Source organism: Squalius cephalus (assembly GCF_949319135.1).
Source record: "Squalius cephalus genome assembly, chromosome: 4".
In the NCBI taxonomy this organism is placed as follows: domain Eukaryota; kingdom Metazoa; phylum Chordata; class Actinopteri; order Cypriniformes; family Leuciscidae; genus Squalius; species Squalius cephalus.
The window spans coordinates 46,169,081-46,188,658 of NC_137125.1; the positions used below are offsets into that span (position 1 = coordinate 46,169,081).

The window sequence follows — 19,578 nt, forward strand, 5'->3', positions numbered from 1 at the left end:
GGCATATCCAAATTTAAGTTATCTAGTACAGAACATCCATGAATTCCTCAATCTGCTTCAAACAATTAAGACTGGTGAAGATAAATCAACAATCCTTTAAAGGCTGTTTTAAGATGAGAGTCGGATAAGAAGAAAAAAGAGCAGCATTCTTTTAATAGCAGCTGTCCTGTTTCTGTAAGCTTAATATCAGAAAAGGGTGAGCGCTCTAATAACAACATTCCTGCCGTGCCTCCATCCCGCTCTGCTTCAGGTCAGATCTAGTGTTCACGGGCTCGGGAAGAGGAACTCAGTGCTTGGACCTTGATCTATTTCTAGTCTGGCTGCTATTTATAGAACATTCTGTACTTTATAAGAGGAGGCCGGAGGAGGAACGTGGGATGTGAAGGGATCAGATGGATAAAGAGAACTTGGAGAACTGTGGGTCAAACTCACAAAACTAATCCTGACACCCTTTAAATGAATTAAGGAAAGGAGCAGCTGAGCGAGAAATCAATGGAACAAATCACTGAATCGCTTTGGCTAAAAATAAAACTGTTTGGTAATGATAAATTGAAACTGAATAACAGTTTTCTCTCTCATATATTTTGTATACATGCACTACTGTTCAAAAGTTTTGGGTCAGTAAGATTTTATTTAATGTTTTTGAAAGAAGTCTCTTATGCTCACGAAGGACGCATTTATTTAATAAAAAATACCGTAAAACAGTAATATTGTGACATACTATTACAATTAAAAATAATTGTTTCTATATTAATTTATTTTAAAATGTAATTGATTGCAAAGGTGATTTTTCAGCATCATCACTTCAGTCTTCAGTGTCACATGATCCTTCTAATATGCTGGTTTGCTGCTCAAGAAACATTTCTGATCATCATCAATGTTCAAAAACAGTTGAGCTGCCTAATATTTTTGTTTTCAGGATTCTCTGATGAATAGAAAGTTCAAAAGAACAGCATTCATTTGAAATATAAATCTTTTGCACCATTATAAATGTATTTACTGTCACTTTTTATCAATTTAATGCATCCTTGCTGAATTGAAGTATTCATTTCTTTCAAAAAATAATCTTCTATGAAAATATTACCATGTTTACCTCTTTGTGAGGTACCCTAATTCAAGAAAAATACTATTAATAACTAAAAATTTTACATTTCATGATCCATTCAAATCCTGATGGATCATATCAAGTCCAGCCTAATGGAATATTCTGATTAATTAAAAAATATGTTACATTATGGCACTGCAATAAAAGTCGTTTCATATTCTCTTTAATATCTTTTCCTCACTTCAGACAAAATCTGACCTGTAAGAACAGCAATTAAGAATATATACAGATTATAGCAAATCCTTTAGAGGAATTCTGAAATATAATGACCGGTGTACTAATACAACGGTACTAAAATCCAACACGGCTTAAACTGGTTTCTGTCAGTGTCAGCGTGGCGCCACTATAACGGAACACAGACAACGAATGTGGCAGAACGGTGGTATAACTCAAGCTGCTCATGTCATAATATGAATGCCCATGCTTCCCTCAGGCCTGTGCAATAACACTTTGTTCAAGCCGTTGTGTTCCCCTATAATGAATCTCTAATAAGAGCATGAGGATGTTCACACGCTACTATCCAGCAATCCAGCAAAGCATAGTGACTAAATGTGCTGCTGTTTCCCTGGACTTCATTCAGTGGCCAGAGGAGTTCCTGAATGTAGACAGCTGCCAGATTAAGCGTTTCCTCTTTTTCTGTGTCTCCGTCTCCCGCTCTTTCTCTCTGGCAATATCTTGCATGCATTTAATGGTTTACATCAGTCCTAAATTGACCTCACACACAATAAGACATCATCTTTTACAGCCAAGGCCAGAGTGTTGTGATGAGAAGTGCTATAATGAAGTGCTCCCTATTTACTGTAATCCGCTGTGCTTCTGTTCATTAAAAAGGACAGTCCACCAAAAAATGTAAATTCTGTCATCATTTACTCCCTACAAAGATATTGTTTAAAATGAGTTTTTATCTCTCCATACAATGAAAGTCAATGGGGACCAAAGGTTATTTTGTGCCCCATTGACTCTCATTGTATGGACAAAAACATTAAGAAAAAAAGGAAAAGAAAAACATGAAGAAATAAAGTCATACAGGTTTGGAATGAGTTAATAATGACAGAATTTTTATTTTTGAGTGAACTATTCTTTTAAAGGTGAAGTGTGTAATTTCTGTGCCAATAGTTGCACCGTACAAAATTGTAAGAATAATGATTAGGATACATTTTTAAAGACAGTCGATAGTCTTTTCTTCCCTATTGTGACGTGAAATGGCTTCACAAACAAGAAAAAATGTAGAGCAGGACTTGAATTTGTCCATCGGGAATTGATTGGATCGTTGGATGGTTGTGGTTTGCTATTGGTCGATCTCATGTGAGTGATAGGTTACACACTTCACCTTTAATGCTCGACAGTACTGATATAACTCATATTTGTTGTTGGAGAGTTCTTAATGTTTCAAGTTTTTGCACATTTGAGGTAAAAAGTCCATCTTTCCACTGCATCTGCGGACCTCTACGGAAGGAGTTCATTGGTATAAGAGATAACGGATAATACGGTTGGGAATATCCAGTTTGGTCACCACGTCCACAGCTTTGGTGCCCAGGACGGTCCTCAGGCTGATACGGCTCAGCTGCTGCAGGGAAAGAGGGTTACCTGCAAAAACACACAATGCAATGCAACATTTAACACTTAAATCAATTACATTTCAATGCAATACCAGAGAATGTCTAATAAGGGGAGAAGTTCCACTCTCAGTAAACTTCCGGCTTCTGAACTAGTTGCAGTTCCACTCTGGTTCCATATGAGGGCGCTCACAGGACGAGTGCAGAATGAATGGAGGTCTATGGAGCTATACCCCTCAAAATCCACTTTTCTCAGGATATCATTTTTTGTCTAGTAATTTGAATGTTGTATTCGAAAGGAGATGCAAAGAAATTACACATTGCTGGGTGTTAGATTTTTTAGTCACTTATTTGCTTTAAAAAGTCTTTTAAAATGTCAATGACGTCATACACATCGTACGACCAGAGATACTGCTTTACGGCAATCCTTCAGTCACTTTTGTGCTTTCGCACTCTGCACTTTCTTTTCTCTCGAGGCATCGACAACACAGCTGACACAGGTAAATACACGTGCTAGAAGAGTTTTTGTTTTGTTTGTTTCTGGTCCCATATTGAATGCCACGATGCCATCAAGCGGTATCTCTGGTCGTAATCAGTCCTTCACTGACCAATCAGCGTTCATTAGCAGAATGCTAGCGTGTTATGGGCAACAACAACTCAACCTGTAAGAAATCGAAAGGACATAAGTACTCGTTCATTCAACTTTCGACCTATAACCCATGTTGAACTTGCAAAACCTACAATCAAATCTGAGATTTCTCAACGGCAATCGGGTGAAAGAGACAAAGCTCCATAGACTCCCATTCATTTTGCACTCATGGGCGATCGCCCCCAGTGGAACTCTGGTGGAACTACAACCAAAATTCGGTACAATAGGACTTAATAGGGAGTGGCCAGGCTCTCCGTAGACGGTCTCTGGCAATACCATTAATTTACGCATGAAGAAGGTTTCGAACATCATGAGTGTGTATATGAGTAAATAATGATAATGATAGTGATAGATAATGATAGACCCTTTTTGGGTGAATATAATATTGGGTGGCCACCCTTTCACTACCACATAACATCCCATGTATGTTGACATTGCCTTCCATAGAAACCAAACAAAAAGGGACAGATAAAAGAGAGCATTCTAGAAGATAAAACCTTGCTTGATAACATTCAAACTATGAGCATTCAAAATCAGGACCTCCTGTCATATCATTTCTGAATGTTTGCATTCTCAAATTCTTTTATTTCAGTCTCTAAGTGGCCAGGAAAATATTTATATGCTCCTAGGCCACGGATTCTCATTAATGTGGTTTACATTCTGAAGAGGGGCAATGGCATGTCGTGTATGGACGGTGTTGCGAATGAACCTTGCGGATGAGACTAATGATGGATTCCAGGCCAACATCAGAATCCAACTTTTAATCTCATCATCATAAACTTCATGTACTTGTTTACATCACAAACCAAAAACATCCTGAGCAGCACCTAGGCAGCAGACCTGGCAGTGGATCACTGCATCCACAACACTTAACATTAACATAACAGATTTTATTTTTAGGCAACATTTTAAAGATCATTGAAAGCAAAGTGAACATACCAAACTAATAAACTTTGCAACACAAAGGCAGTTTTTGCTTTTATATTAAGCCATGAGCACCATCTGCTGGTCACTTTCACTACTGGTTTTATTTTGCCTTTTTAAAAAATCCCATATATAATAACATATATATATATATATATAGTGACCAGAATAGAGCAGAATATTACATTTTATGTCAAAACATTTAGTTTTTTTTATTTGTAAATGTATACATTTTAGAAGTTTTATTTCCATATTTATTCTTTTTTTTCAATCCTGTATATTCAGTCAGCCTGTCTTATAAAGTAATGAATGTAAACCATATAACATATCCTACAACGAATGTAATCCATTTCAAAATGCAATTTGAAGTGCCCCTATTATGCTTTTTCAGATATTACCTTTCATGTAATGTGTAATATAGCTGTTTGTGAAAGTAAATGTCTGCAGAAGTTTCAAATGGAGTTAAATTGTCTCCCAAATGGAGACAATTTAAATGGTAAATGGAGTTATTGTCTCCCAAAAGAAAGAACCTATTCTGAACTGCCTGAAACGAGTTGTCAGTAATTCCAGTCTTACTTACTGCTTGAACCCAAGTATGTTTGCAACAAATTTGCATAATGCCAGGGTATGGTCTTTATTGGCTGCCCATGAACAAGGATGCCATTGTTACTGTTTGTATCACAGCTTCAGGGGCTTAAAATCAGATACGGTAATGGGCGTTTCGTTTCCGGCACATGCTGTAGGTGGTCAACCAATCACAACAGACCTGAACCTTCAAAATAGCATAACATAGCTGTTTTGATTTGAACTCACTCTCATAAAGCTGAAGGCAGTGTGCTGAGGGCGTATCTGGGCTTGTGTAGTCGACTGGCTTCCTATCATATTTGTCTCTGGCATAAATGTTGGCTCCGAACTCCACCAGCAGCTCAATCATGTCCACATTGTTGGACTTGGCGGCGTGATGCAGAGGCGTCTTGTGTAGCCTAGCGGCGTTCACTCGCACACCTGCACACAGGCATATCACACAGGACTGCTCTTCTGACTTTTTTCATAAAAATTTCAACACACCGTACCACTGTTCATGAAAAGCTTCACTTTGGTGATTTCAGATTTAAACTACCTTCTATAGTAGCACATTCTTCAATGTTTGCACACATGACAGAGCTCTTCACAGTCTCACAGCTCGTGGGATCTGGTTTTACCTGCATTCAGTAGCACCTTGACACACTCCAGGTGTTGTTTGGCACACGCCACATGTAGAGGAGTACCATAGTACAGGTCATAAGCCTCAAGACTGGCTCCTTTCGAAATCATTAACCTCACACAATCTGCATTACCTGCAAAATACAAAATATGCTTACATTATATGATGGATAGACAATTATATCACTAAGAAAGTTTAGTTTATCAAAACAATTCTTCCTCTGTGAATGTATAAAATTATCTTAATGATTCTTTGATACTAGATAAATAGTAAAAGGTCAATATAATATATCAAATTATATAAGCATTATATAATATATATGAGGGCATTATTTTGATGATTTATATATATATAATATATATAGAGAAAAATCATCAAAATAATGCTTACTCTATGAATTTACACAAAGTTTGGAATAATTCATGTTTTAAAGTCTCTTATGCTCACCAAGGCTGTATTTATTTGATCAAAAATATAGTAAAACAGTAAGGTTGTGAAATATTTTTTGATTTTAAAACAATTGTTGTTTATATTGTATTTACATTTTAAAATATTTTTTAAATGTCATTTATTTCTGTGATGGCAAAGCTATCCTTCAGAAATCATTCTAACATGAGACTTTCAAAAACATTAAAAGTACAAATTATTCCAAACGTTTGACAGGTAGTGTTTAAAATGACTTTACACATTCTGTAATACTACAGAGATTATATATAAGGTCAATAAAACACAAAAACACAAAATCGACAAAATAATTGTTACTCTATGAATTTGTAAAATTACCTGACAGATTCTGCAGTAATACTACAGAAAAAAAGTCAAAATCTAATATAAAAAATGTTTTTGATAGTCAGAACTATACACTTTAAAATAAAATATAAATGAAATGAAATAAACTTTAAATACACTACAATTCACACCAAACCACCACACCTCCCATGCAGGCCTCATGTAGAGGGGAGGTGGTACGTGAGGTAAGGGTGGGGTTGATTTTTGCTCCATACTCCAAAAGAAGCATCACACACTCGAAGTTCCCGATAGAGCAAGCTTCACATAGAGGAGTGCTACCGTCCACGTTCCTTGCATCAACCTGCAACACAACCCCAGACAGAGGGAACCTTTCAGATGGCAGTACTTACAATACACTTGTTTGTCTCCCAGGCCTTCAATAAGAACTGTATGTGTGTGCCTGGTACCTGAGCCCCTGCGTCCAGCAGCAATCTCACACACTGGGTCTGTCCTCGTGCAGCTGCCTCATGGAGGGGAGTGATGGAGTCCACAGCCACAATATTCACTGAAGCTCCACTCTGAATCAAACTCTGCAGCTCTGACACCTGACCCTGATACGCAGCCTTATGAACCTCTGTCCTCTCTGCCCAGAAACCTATAGATCCACACACATGTATCAAATAAAACTGTTACCACAAGAGTCAAGTCACTCAACAGATCACTTCAACTCTCATATTCTATTGATGGATGATATATTGTTATGGTCCTATTTTCAGTTAATGTGCTAAAACTTAAATATTAAGCATTAATATATTGGTCATAGGCTATATGGAGAAAACACCTTCATGTAAAAAAACATGACAGGTGAAGTGGTGTGACATGGCTCAATAATTAAGATATTCATTCCTTAATTTCTTACTGCATATATATATATATATATATATATATATATATATATATATATATATATATATATATATCAAGAATAACACTACGGTGTAAAATAAATATAATAATTGTCAACAGGACGACACGCTGTATAGACACTGCGGCATACACGCTTTCCTTGTGGACTTACCGATGTCACCGAAAAAATATGGTCGTGCTGTCTCTACTTCCATCTCTGCTTTAGTACACTGGTGGACAGTAAAATTTAAACTTAACAGTTCGCTAGCCAACAAATTAAAGCAGGAATCATGCTCTTTAGAAATGCGGTACATACATCACGTGGTCTGTTCTGTTTTGGCACTTGCTGTGACGTTTTACTGTGAATGCTGGGAGTTGTAGTTCATTGGAAATGTAGAGAGGCCCACAAAAGTATTTGGACACAAATATATCAATGTCAGTTCATTAGAACATGAGTTTTTAACCTTTACAGACCAAGGGGCACGGCATACCAGATAACTCTTTACAATAATTAAGAACATTAACAATGCTTATTAGACAGAAATTAATAGCTAAAGGTTTTAATAGGATCCACTTTCAGGGGCCCTGCTTGATAATCGAAGGCAATATGACTATATTAATAGTACATTTACATTTCAAAATATTTCAAGACAATGTAGCACATTCATCATTATTAACACAATTAGACTTAGACACACACACACACAAAGTTAAATGCGTCACTCAACTCACGAACTTAAGACTTTTCAAACAACAGTCCATTATAGGCTTTTTTTTTTTTTTTTTTAATAAAATGGGTCTCTGGGGAATACATTTATGATTTATAAGTGAGGTAATCAATGATGCGCTGTGAAATGTCCAGTTTGGTGACCAGCTCTAGAGCTCTGGTGCCCAACACAGTCCTCAAGACGATACGGCACAGCTGCTGCAGAGACAGAGGGTTATCTGCAGAAACACAGAGAACAGCAGATTAACAATACGATATAACAACAGTCATATATTAGTGTCTATGCAGATTGTTACATACTCTCATAGTGCAGCAGACAGAGATTAGCAGGAGATTCGTGTTTTGTGTAGTCTCTAGGTTTGTGACCAATGTTATCGCTTATGTTGACATCTCCACCGAACTCCACCAGCAGCTCCACCAGGTCCTCTCTCTCGGCTCTCGCCGCATGATGCAGTGCCGTCTCATGGAACTTGGTGGCATTCACCTTTGCACCTTTAAGAGTTAGGATAATAACCATGCTGAATGATCTAAAATTGTGCAAAATAAAATAAACCAATAAAAAAGAGCCTCACCTGCATTGAGCAACAGTAGGGCACAGTCGAAGTGAGCTTTAGCACAGGCAGCATGTAATGGCGTCCCAAAATAAATGTCAAAGGCCTCCAGCAGTGCTCCCTTAGCTATCATAAGCTTCACACAGTCTGGGTTACCTGCACAGAGATACACTCTCCGTAACCATCATGACAAAACACACAAGTCTAAACACAAAGCAATCCTCCTCCTGACCTCGAATACAGGCCTCATGGAGGGGGGATGCTGTGAGGGCGGTCAGGGAAGGGTTGACAGACGCTCCGTGATCTACCAGTATCTTGACACTTTCTATGCTGCCAGCAGCGCAGGCGTGACAGAGAGGAGTACTTCCATGGATGGTGCGCACATCCACCTACACACACACACATGCTTTTATGTGGCTAAATGCTACACTTTTTTATAATTATTTTAAAAGTTAATTTTAATTCCTATAAATGTAAACCTATCAGTAAAAGAAAGCTTTAGCATTTTTAGAATCCAAATAGATAAACGAATGAATGAATAAATAAATAAGGAAGCTTTATTTTGTAATTGTTTATGAATCGTTTTTCCAAATAAGGGCATGCCCGGATATACATGTATGCGCTCATTAAGATTAGAATACACCTGGTGTTAATCTATAAAAAGTTAGTGAATATAAATAAATGTTGGAGTGATATTAGGTGTTTTCTAGCTGACTATTTGGTAAAAAGTTAAAATAAAAACAAAACAGTAAATTTTCCACAAGTTAACATTTTTACTTCGCAGTACCGAAATCATTTGTGGCCCATCCGTCGACGTTCGAACATTTGTTTTTAAAACATTGGTGCCATTTTAATTATTAAATACAATTTAAACAAACAGACAGCTGTATCGTTTTCTGGAAATTGGAGCTCAACCCACCTGAGCTCCTGCCTCCAGCAGTATTTGAACACAGTTTGGATGGGCTTGGATGCAAGCATCGTGCAGAGGTGTGAAGTTATCCACAGTTACGATATTAACTGATGCTCCTGCTTCTATCAGCTGCTTTAACTGCAGAGCTCGACCCAGAGACGCAGCCTCATGTACCGGCGTACGGTCAGCCCAGTGACCTAGACATGCACTTCGTTGTCATTTATTTTACCTTAGGTGTGTCAATAGATCTTAAAGTAAATATAATTTCACACTCTATTACAAAAAAATGTAAGCAATTACAAGGACAGGGACTAAGTTATGTGTCAGACGCTATACGACACATACTCACCGATGTCACCATAGAACGTTGATCTGGCAGCGGTAATTTCCATAATTGCATAAACTTACCTGAAATTCAACAAATGTTATTTATAAAGCACGCGAACAACATGCTGACAAGGTAAAACTTGAGCTATATTTAGAGAAGCCGCATCTGTGGTTTGTTATGATTTGCGACACTACGGATCGAATACGGCAAAGAATGCTGGGAGATGTAGTTCCGCCACCGTTACCACTCACTCCGTCACATAAAATAGCATAAACTCACCCGATATTAAAACTTTTTGACTATCAAATAACCCTTCTGCAATGTCTTTAATGTTAATAAAAAAACGGCTCACAAAAACCCTTACATTTTATATCATTATTCTTCGTATGCTTTTTAAATATGGATTACCATTCATCTTTAACATTTTTATAAAAATAAAACAATGAATATAATGGATTTTGGAGTGATATTAGGTATTTTGCTTCATGATGTATTTGGTAACAATAAAAACACACAGTCAGTTTTCCACAAGTTAACATTTTTACTTTGCAGTACAGAAATCATTTGAGCCCCATCCGTTGAGCATTTGTTTGTTTTTTTAAAACATTGGTGACATTTTGCACAGGGCCCCGGTCATGTCAATACTGCCATAGACATTTTGGTCCTTGCTAACATGTCAGAGCCGTTGAGAAGAACTCAGCAGACACTGGCACTGCTCCTCTCTCTGCTCTGAAGTGAGGGAGAAGGAGAGCTCCCTAACACACACTAGACAAGCAGATTCCAGACTTACAGTTAAGCAGCTTTTCCTGCTGATGTGTGATAACCTCCGTGTAGTGGCCTTAGAATCACGGATAACCCATCAGAAAAGAGATGCAAGGCAAAGCTGAAAGAAAACCCGGGCCTTCCAACAAGTAGCACAATTTACAGCTAATAGGGGGGTCAGTTATGTCAAATCACATGAGCATATTGCAAAACGAATACTGTGTGGTTGGACACGGATTACATAAAAGATTATCTAAACTTTGTGTGCTTGATACTTCCCTTCGATCTGTAAACACAGGAAATTGGAGAAATATAGCCAACTCAGGATACTAATATAAGCACCAGTTGTAATTTGTAGGAAAATAGAATAATGAATAATCCCTGGAAGTTATCTCAGAAGTAAATAGCTTCTTTTAAAAATAAAAACGTGCTGTTAAACCGGACCAAACTCGAAACAGATCAATTCGCAATTTTGCAAACCCAGCCCCCCTCTGCTTTAAGGTTATCTTCTTTACAGCCAACACCAATACATTTTAAAAATATGCATTTCTTCATCACTTGAATACATCTGTTAATTTGGCATCTTTGGACTTTTCATATCCCATGTCTAAGCAGGTTGATAAAGATCACATGATGGAATCTAAATACAGGGCATTGATAAACAATCAGTGCAAAATGGATCTTGCTTCCTGATTATAAAAAGCAGACTGGCAGAACCTTCCCCCCTTCTCCCCCCAAAAACGCTAAATTTGTATAACGGTTTACATGAAATTCCATTATGGGCAAAACATACAGTTGTATAGCCAGCTCGCCCAATTTGGTTGCCATTTTTTTCTTTTCTTTTTTTTTTTAACATTAAGATAATGATCATCTGAATATCTGATATTCAAGAGCAGCTGGAGCTAGTTTACTGGTCAGCAGCGTCACCGAAGATGTCATTCTTCTTGCGCTCCATTTCAGCAAAGTCAAACTCTGTGCCCGTCATTCGCTTGTAGATGTCTTTGATATCGTCACAGGTCGTCTCGAAGTGAGTCGTAGCATCGTAGGAGCGAGAGATGAAGACCTGGGTAAATACAAATGTATCTTCAAAGTACTGTAATCCCTCTTCGTATTTCAAGTGAACACAATGTAAACACTTACCTGGCTGTCAGATCCCAAGTCAGTTGGTGCATACTGATCACTAATGCTCACAAATCTGCAAAAAGATCACATACAGCAAAATTATTATTTTTTATTTGATTGCTTTTACATCAAAGTAAGCTTTAGATGTCAGCGAGCGCACGCAGACTCATGCAAACGTACTTCTGCTCAACTGGTTCCAAAAGGTCCAGGGCTGGTTTGATCTCTTTCTCAGGGTCGTTGGTCTCCACAGTGGTGCTGACGATGGCTACGTATTTACCCTGGGCTGCCACGTTGTGTGCGTAAGAGATCATGCACACATAGATATCTAAAAGAAGAATTGAATGTACAATAATTTATTGTTTAATGTTTGAAGTCAGTTATTTTTATTCTCACCAAGACGCCATTTGATCAAAAACAGCAAATTTATTAGTACAATTTAAAATAACTTGTCAATTTCAAATATATGTTAAAATGTAATTGATTCATGTGCTGACAAAGCAGAATTATCAGCATCATTACTCCAGTCTTCAGTCACATGATCCTGCAAAAATCATTCTAATGTGCCGATTTGCTGCTTAAGAAACATTTCTTATTATTAATGTTGAAAACAGTTGTGCTGAGTAATATTTTTGTGGGAACTTTGAAACATTTTTCAGGATACTTTTATAAATAGAAAAATCATAGCATTTATTTGAAATAGAAGTGTATAAATGTCTTTACTATGCATTTTTTATACATTTATTAATTTATTTTCAATTAATTTATTTTAAGAAAAAGTGCATTAGGCCTTTTATAAATGCACTTCATTCTTTGTTGCTTGTTTTTTTAATTAATTGGAAAAAATATTTTTTTTTACTTAAGACATTTTTGAACGCTGCATGCCTTCATTTTAAATTCGGTAATATCTTAATAAATGTCACTTTTAAACTAAAAGACTGTTCACACCAGAATCTTTTTTTAATTGTGGAAATAAAATTGCATTGAAAAAGGCTTCCTGTCAGACTAACCGTGCTTCCTGTTGACCTGGTTCTGAGGGATGATGATCTGGCAGGAGTTAGCATCGCTGGTGTTCTTGATAGGGTGGCTCATGATGCAGATGACCCGCATCACCTGACCCACCTTGTTGACTCGGTCCATGACATAGCTGGGGTCGCAAATCAGCTGCTTGCAGCGAGCGATCTGACCGTGAAGAACAAACAACATTAAGTCACAGCACATTTTAAAGATAAATCAGATTTCACACAACTTGCAACAGACTCACCTCTCCCTCGGATTTGACGCCCACCACTTTGCCGTTCTCTACAACAATTTCCTCAATGGGTTTGTTCAGCATGTAGGTTCCTCCATAAATGGCACTTAATCTGTGAGTGACAAAAATAAACTACTAGTGCACGTACAGAGTAATCTAAGCACACTACACACAGACACATTTACAATGCTGTGAATCTATTAATGAAATTAGTGAAAATATCAGTGGTAGAATAAGTAGTTGGAGAAACTCACCTGGCGAAGCCTTGGGGCAGCTCTCCCAGGCCATACAGAGGGTACAGGTATGGACTCTTTCCATACCTCGCCAAAGACTCACTGTACAACTTAATCCTGTTTATCGTCTCCATGCAGGGCTGATCCAGGTAGCTGGACACAAACACAAACACCACAGCTTTAACTTCAAGGGACAGACAAGCCTGCAAGGTTCTCTCAGTGTTGTAAGTGAACTTTTGGCAAAAAGTAAAATGAGTTTTTGACTCACTCGTCTGTGCGGTAGAGTGCGAGAGCGTGGCCGGTGAAGTCGACAACATCCTGTCCGAGGTCGAACTTTTTGTACACATCTCGCATGGTGGTCTTTTTAGGGTCAACTCCCTCCAAGGTCTTTGGGTCGTTTTCATCGAAGTTGGCAACAAACACGAGGAACTTCCTGAATCGCCTTTTCTCGAAAAGCCCCATGAGGCCTGAGAGAATTAATACATGTTAAAATATTTTTATAAAAAAAATTAAATTTTCTCCATCAGCTCCATGACAGCACACACTATGTTTGGGTGGATGAAAAACATGCTAGCATCTCTCAGTTTTGCAAAAATATAAGAGGAACTACAGAATTGTTATACATGCTACAATTACATCATGGTATAAAATTAATTAAAAGGGAAGTAGGGCGAGACACCCAAAATCTGCACTTCACTGTAATTCCTCTTGCACTTATATTAACACCATGTCATCCATTCAGGCCACGGTGGTTTGGTTCAGATAATAAAACACTCCAGCCCAAGTTGGCTATAGTCTCTGCCTCAGACGGCAGGACCATGGGCCGCCCACAGCCTGTTCACTGACCTTCGGATGAACATTGAATACAAAAATGGCAAGAGCTGGCTTAAAATCACCAGTTTCAATGGGATCCTTTTGGCAGTCAAACAGGAAAAAAGAAGAAAACCCAGAAGAAAAATCTCTGCTGCATTTGCAAAGTGTTGGGCCTTAAATCTTATTTGTTCTTAACTTTAGATTATCAGAACCGTACAAATGTCACTTACTCGATGCCAGAGCTTCAGTCTCCGTGGAGGGCACTTTGTAGATGCTGCCCTTTTTGTAGACAAAGCTGCCCTCAATCACTTTGAAGTCTAGGTAACGTGTCACCTGTGTGATCAGCAGCATACGCACCAGCTGACCTATGAATGCGAAAAAGACACAAATGGCAAACAAACTGATCAAAACGGCAATGCTGACTTCTTTCCGTCCATTGATGTTTTGTATTCTTGAGGTATTTCAAGTGAGACAGAAAACTGCTAAGCAACAGGATAAGTGTGGCCGAGGGATCCAGCAGCGCCTGGTGCAGAGCGATCCAGAACGTGCTGTGTATTTGGCCGAGATTACAGATTCCAAGAAGTGAAGACTGAAGTGTAAATTTAGAGTGGGATGTTGTTGTTGCTTCTTACCGTTGGCCATTAGAAACTTGGGAATGAGGTCCACGTTCCAGTCGCGGCCCTTTCCCATGGACTCAGGGGGGCTGCCAGGAAGGCTGAAACGCTTGTACAACTGTGAGCAAACCAAGAGACAAATGTTAGCATCTGTGGAGATATAGAGAAGAGCTGTGGGGTCAGAGGTCAAACGGCGACTTACATCCTCCAGAGGGGTGATGGAGGCACTATCCCCTCCATAGTAGGAGTTCCTGTCCATGTGCAGCACCTTCTTCCCCTTCACGGACATGATCCCGGACAGGATGCATTCCTAGAGGAAACGCATGAATGCAGCTTCAGTACAACATATCTCAGACATGAGACCACAATGACCCCAGGCATTTCAAAATGTAGTCATGGTTTTCATAATATAATGAATAGCAGTATTCTAGTGGTTTTGAAGCAGGCTGTATCTCCATATTAAATCAAAATATAAATTACTATCCGTCTTACTTAGACAAAGCGTGCATTATTTGTTTTACAGAACCAATCCAAGCAGGTTAACATCCAGTAGACATGCCTTTAAAACAAGCCTAGCACTTTTTTTTTTTTTTTTTACTTCTTTTCAGTGGCAGTGTGGAGTAGGTGAACTCCACAACAGAGGAACCTAAGCTTTACAAGAATTCCACAACTGGAACAGACAGCTTTACTCAACATAACCTGTAGAACACTGTTGCAAAAACAACTTAACCTAGTTACAGCAGTATAAATTACACAGAAGTGTAGAAATAAACTGAGCAGCTCCCAGTGAACACTCCCAACAAATAAGATTTGAGCTATTTACAACAGGATAAACATCAACCCATTTAAGGGTTGTTATTTTGGTATTATGTTTATATTATTACAATATTTATTAATATTTTTAAGTAGCTTTTATTTTTCATTTCATTTGATTAATTAAAATTTTAGAAGTTTTGTTATGTACTTTTGAATGTTAGATACTTTTTATATATTTCTATTTATTTAGTTTTTTCAGTTTTAGTTCAAGTAATTTTAGTAGGTCAACTTTAAATCATTTTAGTTAGTTGTCAAGACTACATTTTTAATTCTCATTTAGGTCCTTCATCTAATATTTTTTATTTCAGCTTTATTTCAAGTAACGTAAAAAGTTATCAATAACAACACTGTTCAAAACATCTTAACAACGCACATCACATAGAGCTTTGTATAGAAATGCTATAGAAAGATGACAAACATGGAGGTTTAAAGATATGCTAAAACATTTTTCTCCCAAAGGCCATAAACATTTAGAAGCAGCGAACCAACGGATCATGTGATGGTGTGGACTTTACCCGCAACGCAGGCCAATGAATGACAGTTGACAATGACATGTACTCTCAAGACGATTAACAACAGTAACTCATTTTCTGGCAAGCAATAACATTGTTTTCTTCATTACGAGCTACAAATAATTTGACTTAAAATGTTCTGATATTGCATGAGACACCTATCCGAGCCAAGGTCTTAGCATTACAAATATGCAAGCAAAAACCTAAACAAGACAACGGCTGCTCTGCATCATGCTGCTAAGACAGGTTAGGATGGGCTACACACAATAGAACCTACATTTCAGCTAATCAAAGTAGTTGAATACATGATGGCATTATACTACTAGAAGCAGAAAACGTTTATGTAATGTTTACATCATTTTTAATTCACAAACCCCTTGCTCTATGAAGGAAAATGCATGCCTGACACAAACCCTAACTAGCAAAAATGTCTTCGAAAATCACCCAGTCAGTGCACGCCAAGATAGTTGTTAAAAAAGGCTTGCTTTTCAGCTTTTTTTTGGTCTTGGAGGATAATAAAAATGCTGTTTAACACAAAAGGCAGTTTCTCATGCCCACAAAATCAATGTCCATGACTCAACTGCTCTCAGCTCAAAGGATGAGTCATTTAAAAAGGAAAATCTTAAAACAAAATGACTTTCAGCAGCAGTAAGGGTTAAATGTTAACATCCACTGTAAAGTGTATGGTTCAGCCGCATGAGTGAACACCTTCTCCTTACTAAAGAATCAGGCTGCAGTCACATGAAAGGCCCTAAGAAACGCTCATAACATTTTTATTGTATCCCTCTTTCATGGCATTGAACACCTGCTGAGATCCAGCATAACGCTGTTATCATTTTAAAAATCATCACGCTCCAGTTAAACACTTCTCCCACTATTCCTGCAAAAGCAAACTCAATCATCCAGTAATTGATGTCCCTTTTGTTTGCCGCCTTTGCCAGTAAATCCACTGTAGATGATTCATCACAATTGATTTAGCAGAGAAAGATGTGTCTACACAATATGAGACAGTATAGCTGCCAATAACAAGAGAAGAAAACAGTGCAAAGACAGTGACAAAATGTAACAAGTGTTTTACTATAAATTTACTATTACAATAAGACGCCGGTATAAGAATTCCTATTATTGCATTTGATAAAATGGACAAGAACCCTGTGACATTTGTTCTATTAAATCTCGGAGCGGTTTAAGCATCAACGCTCCTAACTTCCAGCCACTACACCGGCCTGCTCAGGCTAAATGGATTATGCAATAAGCCATGTAATACCAGAGCTGTACTGTGCTCAGAGACTGTAGCCACAGGAACTGTGAGGAATTCCTTATAAAACATCCGAGACGGGAGCATTGTTGCTTTTTTATCGCTCATATGCCACCCTCAGCTTACCATTCGTGTCCGATTTGCAGAACTTAAACATACGACGTCAGTCTCGGTTCCTCTACAAAGCAAACCAACGCCTATCTGTTGCTTTACTGATAGCCTAAAGCACCTCTGAACAAAAACGTCCTCTGTTCACTTCCCATATTTCCTGTTTTAGGGGAACCACTTTAAACTCATTACACGAATCCAAACCAATAAAATGTGCATATTCAATATCCACAATCAATAAATCGTTTTTTTGGTGCACACTTGAGTCTGGCAGGATTAGTATGGATCACATCACAGTTCAAAATCAATAAAAATTTAATGAGACTACAAATTAACTGAAGGCATGAAACAGAAGATGCCCCTTTTTTGCCCATTGTGACGTATATTAAAATGAAATGGCTTATCGAACAAGAAAAAATGTATGGTGGGACTTGATTAAGTTTATAAAGAATTAATTGGATGGTTGTGGTTTGCTATTGCAGTGATCTCATGTGAGTGACAGGTTGTTGCACCAAAAACATTAGAAAAGAGATGTCACTGCGAGGGAAAGTTATTTTGATTAATGATTACAAAGGCACAGGAATAAAAAAATTGTGTGCACTGTATGGCTAAATTATATAGAAATTGTCCATTTTTATTTCATGGTGACTTTTAGAAGCGAAATAAACAAAACTGTTTACTTGCTTAAACCAAAAGGAAGCAAAATATTCAGGGACAGTCCCACCAAACAATCATTTTCATCATGAGTTTCCCCCCTGATGAATAATATCTAGATAATTATTTACAACAATGTATACTATGAATAGTGTAATTTTGCAGCTAAAAGCCCAACAGATCTGTTTTATCATAAAGCATACATCATGTCGTCTGTATTATAAGCATAAAATAACTTCCTGACGAATAAACAGGCCTTTAAAGCATTGTAATTGAATATGCAATAAGGGTTTTCTGTTTGACTTGAGGGTGTGGTTGTTAACTGACCATTATTGACGCAGTAAGTAATCCCAAAGTCGGTTTATTCTATCATTTCATTTCGAAGGAAAATATGAAATAACCCTCAACCCTTAAAATAACCATGAAATCAACCTCGTGTAAAAAAAAATAACACCTCAACATTGAGGAAGCCATTGGTAACATCATACGCTACGTTTTGAAAAGTAGAGGAAAATACTGCATGCAAACTATTTTCTATTAACTTAAAAGAATAATAAAAACACTCTACATAAGTAATTAGTGATCATTTATTAGCTAGACACAGCGCAAGCTGTCTTGTTGGCACTGTCAAAACATGAAAGCCTCAACACAAGCACGCTATCTGGTCTCAAATATCACACTAAAATAACAAAACACAAGAAGAATCTTGGTGCGTTATTAGCATGATATTAAATAACATGAAAAGCGATATAAAATACTCTTGTGTAGTCACAAGCCACCGTCAAATTTGTAACCGAGGCCTGTGAGATAGCATTAGCCGCGGCTCTGAGCGCCAATGGAGAACTATAACTGATGTTAAAGTTAGCATAGAAGCAGATAAGCACATCACGCACAGTTCTAATGAATGTCTCTTAGCTCAAGGCTAACATTAGCAGTGTAGCTAATTAGCATATCCGATAGAACAAGACTGGCTGCTGATTAGCATGATGCTAATTTTAGCATGTTAGTAATTAGCCTCCTAAAGTGAGCGGTACATTCAGAGCAACGCCTAGCAAGATCGAAACAGACTCTGTTGCTTTTCTACACATCTTTACATCAAGTAAGCGTGCGTATTTGGATTAGATGATATTCTGATACCGTTAGCCCGGTTCCCAAAACGATAACGTCGTATTCTTCATTCATTTTTCCTCGTCTTTAATCCCCTTTTCCTATGCGTCGGCGCGAAGAAAATGGAGATCTTGCAAAGCTGGAAATGAAAGAAGTGCGCTGTCACGTCACTCACAGAGGGTGTGGCTGAAGTGGGCAGGGCGTGCGAGTTTACGCGTTCTGAGATGCGATTGGTGGACTGTGTTGTCAATCACCGAGAGTGAATGCGCGCCCCTGATCGATTCATCCCAGTGACTCGAATCTTTTGATTCGTTCACAAAAATATATCATATACGTAAAGTAAAATATATTTAAATTGTACCAGGCATTTGATTGTTTTCTATTGACTTATGTTAATAAAGCTAAGACAATAAATGCACGATATCTTGTTGTTGTAAAATATAAGAGGCATACCTAAATTATGCGAATATGGATGTATATGCTTTGTAACTGATTTCCCTTGTTGAAAACTCGTTACGCCAGTAGGTGACGACTACTTGGCGTTTTAGTGAGTCATGAAATCGTTCATTTATAAATGAAACAAAAGTTACCATAATGTGTAAATTAAGGCTACCAAATAGCTGTAAAGCCAAGTTCATAGGTTTCATGTCATATGAAAAGGCACAAATAAATAATTAAAATACCACATGACTTGATAGGTCAAATTCAACCTATATTTAACCAAATTTAAATTTCTAATAA

General features: G+C 37.7%; 1 protein-coding gene and 1 pseudogene across 2 annotated transcripts; both read right to left on the reverse strand.

Annotated features, from left to right (window-relative positions):
* Positions 1-1,253: 1,253 nt before the first annotated feature.
* Positions 1,254-9,811, reverse strand: LOC307157708 (annotated as a pseudogene). The gene is made up of 11 exons (XR_013824055.1): positions 9,611-9,811; positions 9,271-9,458; positions 8,373-8,740; positions 8,101-8,292; positions 7,893-8,018; positions 7,246-7,386; positions 6,635-6,822; positions 6,372-6,528; positions 5,437-5,571; positions 5,048-5,239; positions 1,254-2,692 (listed from the first exon to the last, which is right to left on the reverse strand). The product of XR_013824055.1 is annotated as an uncharacterized misc_RNA (transcript).
* A 299-nt stretch (positions 9,812-10,110) lies between these two features.
* Positions 10,111-19,019, reverse strand: gdi2 (GDP dissociation inhibitor 2). Its single transcript, XM_079868186.1, has 11 exons — positions 18,868-19,019; positions 14,585-14,692; positions 14,401-14,500; positions 13,999-14,133; positions 13,224-13,422; positions 12,977-13,108; positions 12,735-12,834; positions 12,481-12,652; positions 11,654-11,798; positions 11,492-11,546; positions 10,111-11,414 (listed from the first exon to the last, which is right to left on the reverse strand). The coding sequence occupies exons 1-11, from the start codon at positions 18,910-18,912 to the stop codon at positions 11,259-11,261; spliced, it is 1,347 nt and encodes a 448-aa protein (XP_079724312.1). The 5' UTR covers positions 18,913-19,019; the 3' UTR covers positions 10,111-11,258.
* Positions 19,020-19,578: the final 559 nt, after the last annotated feature.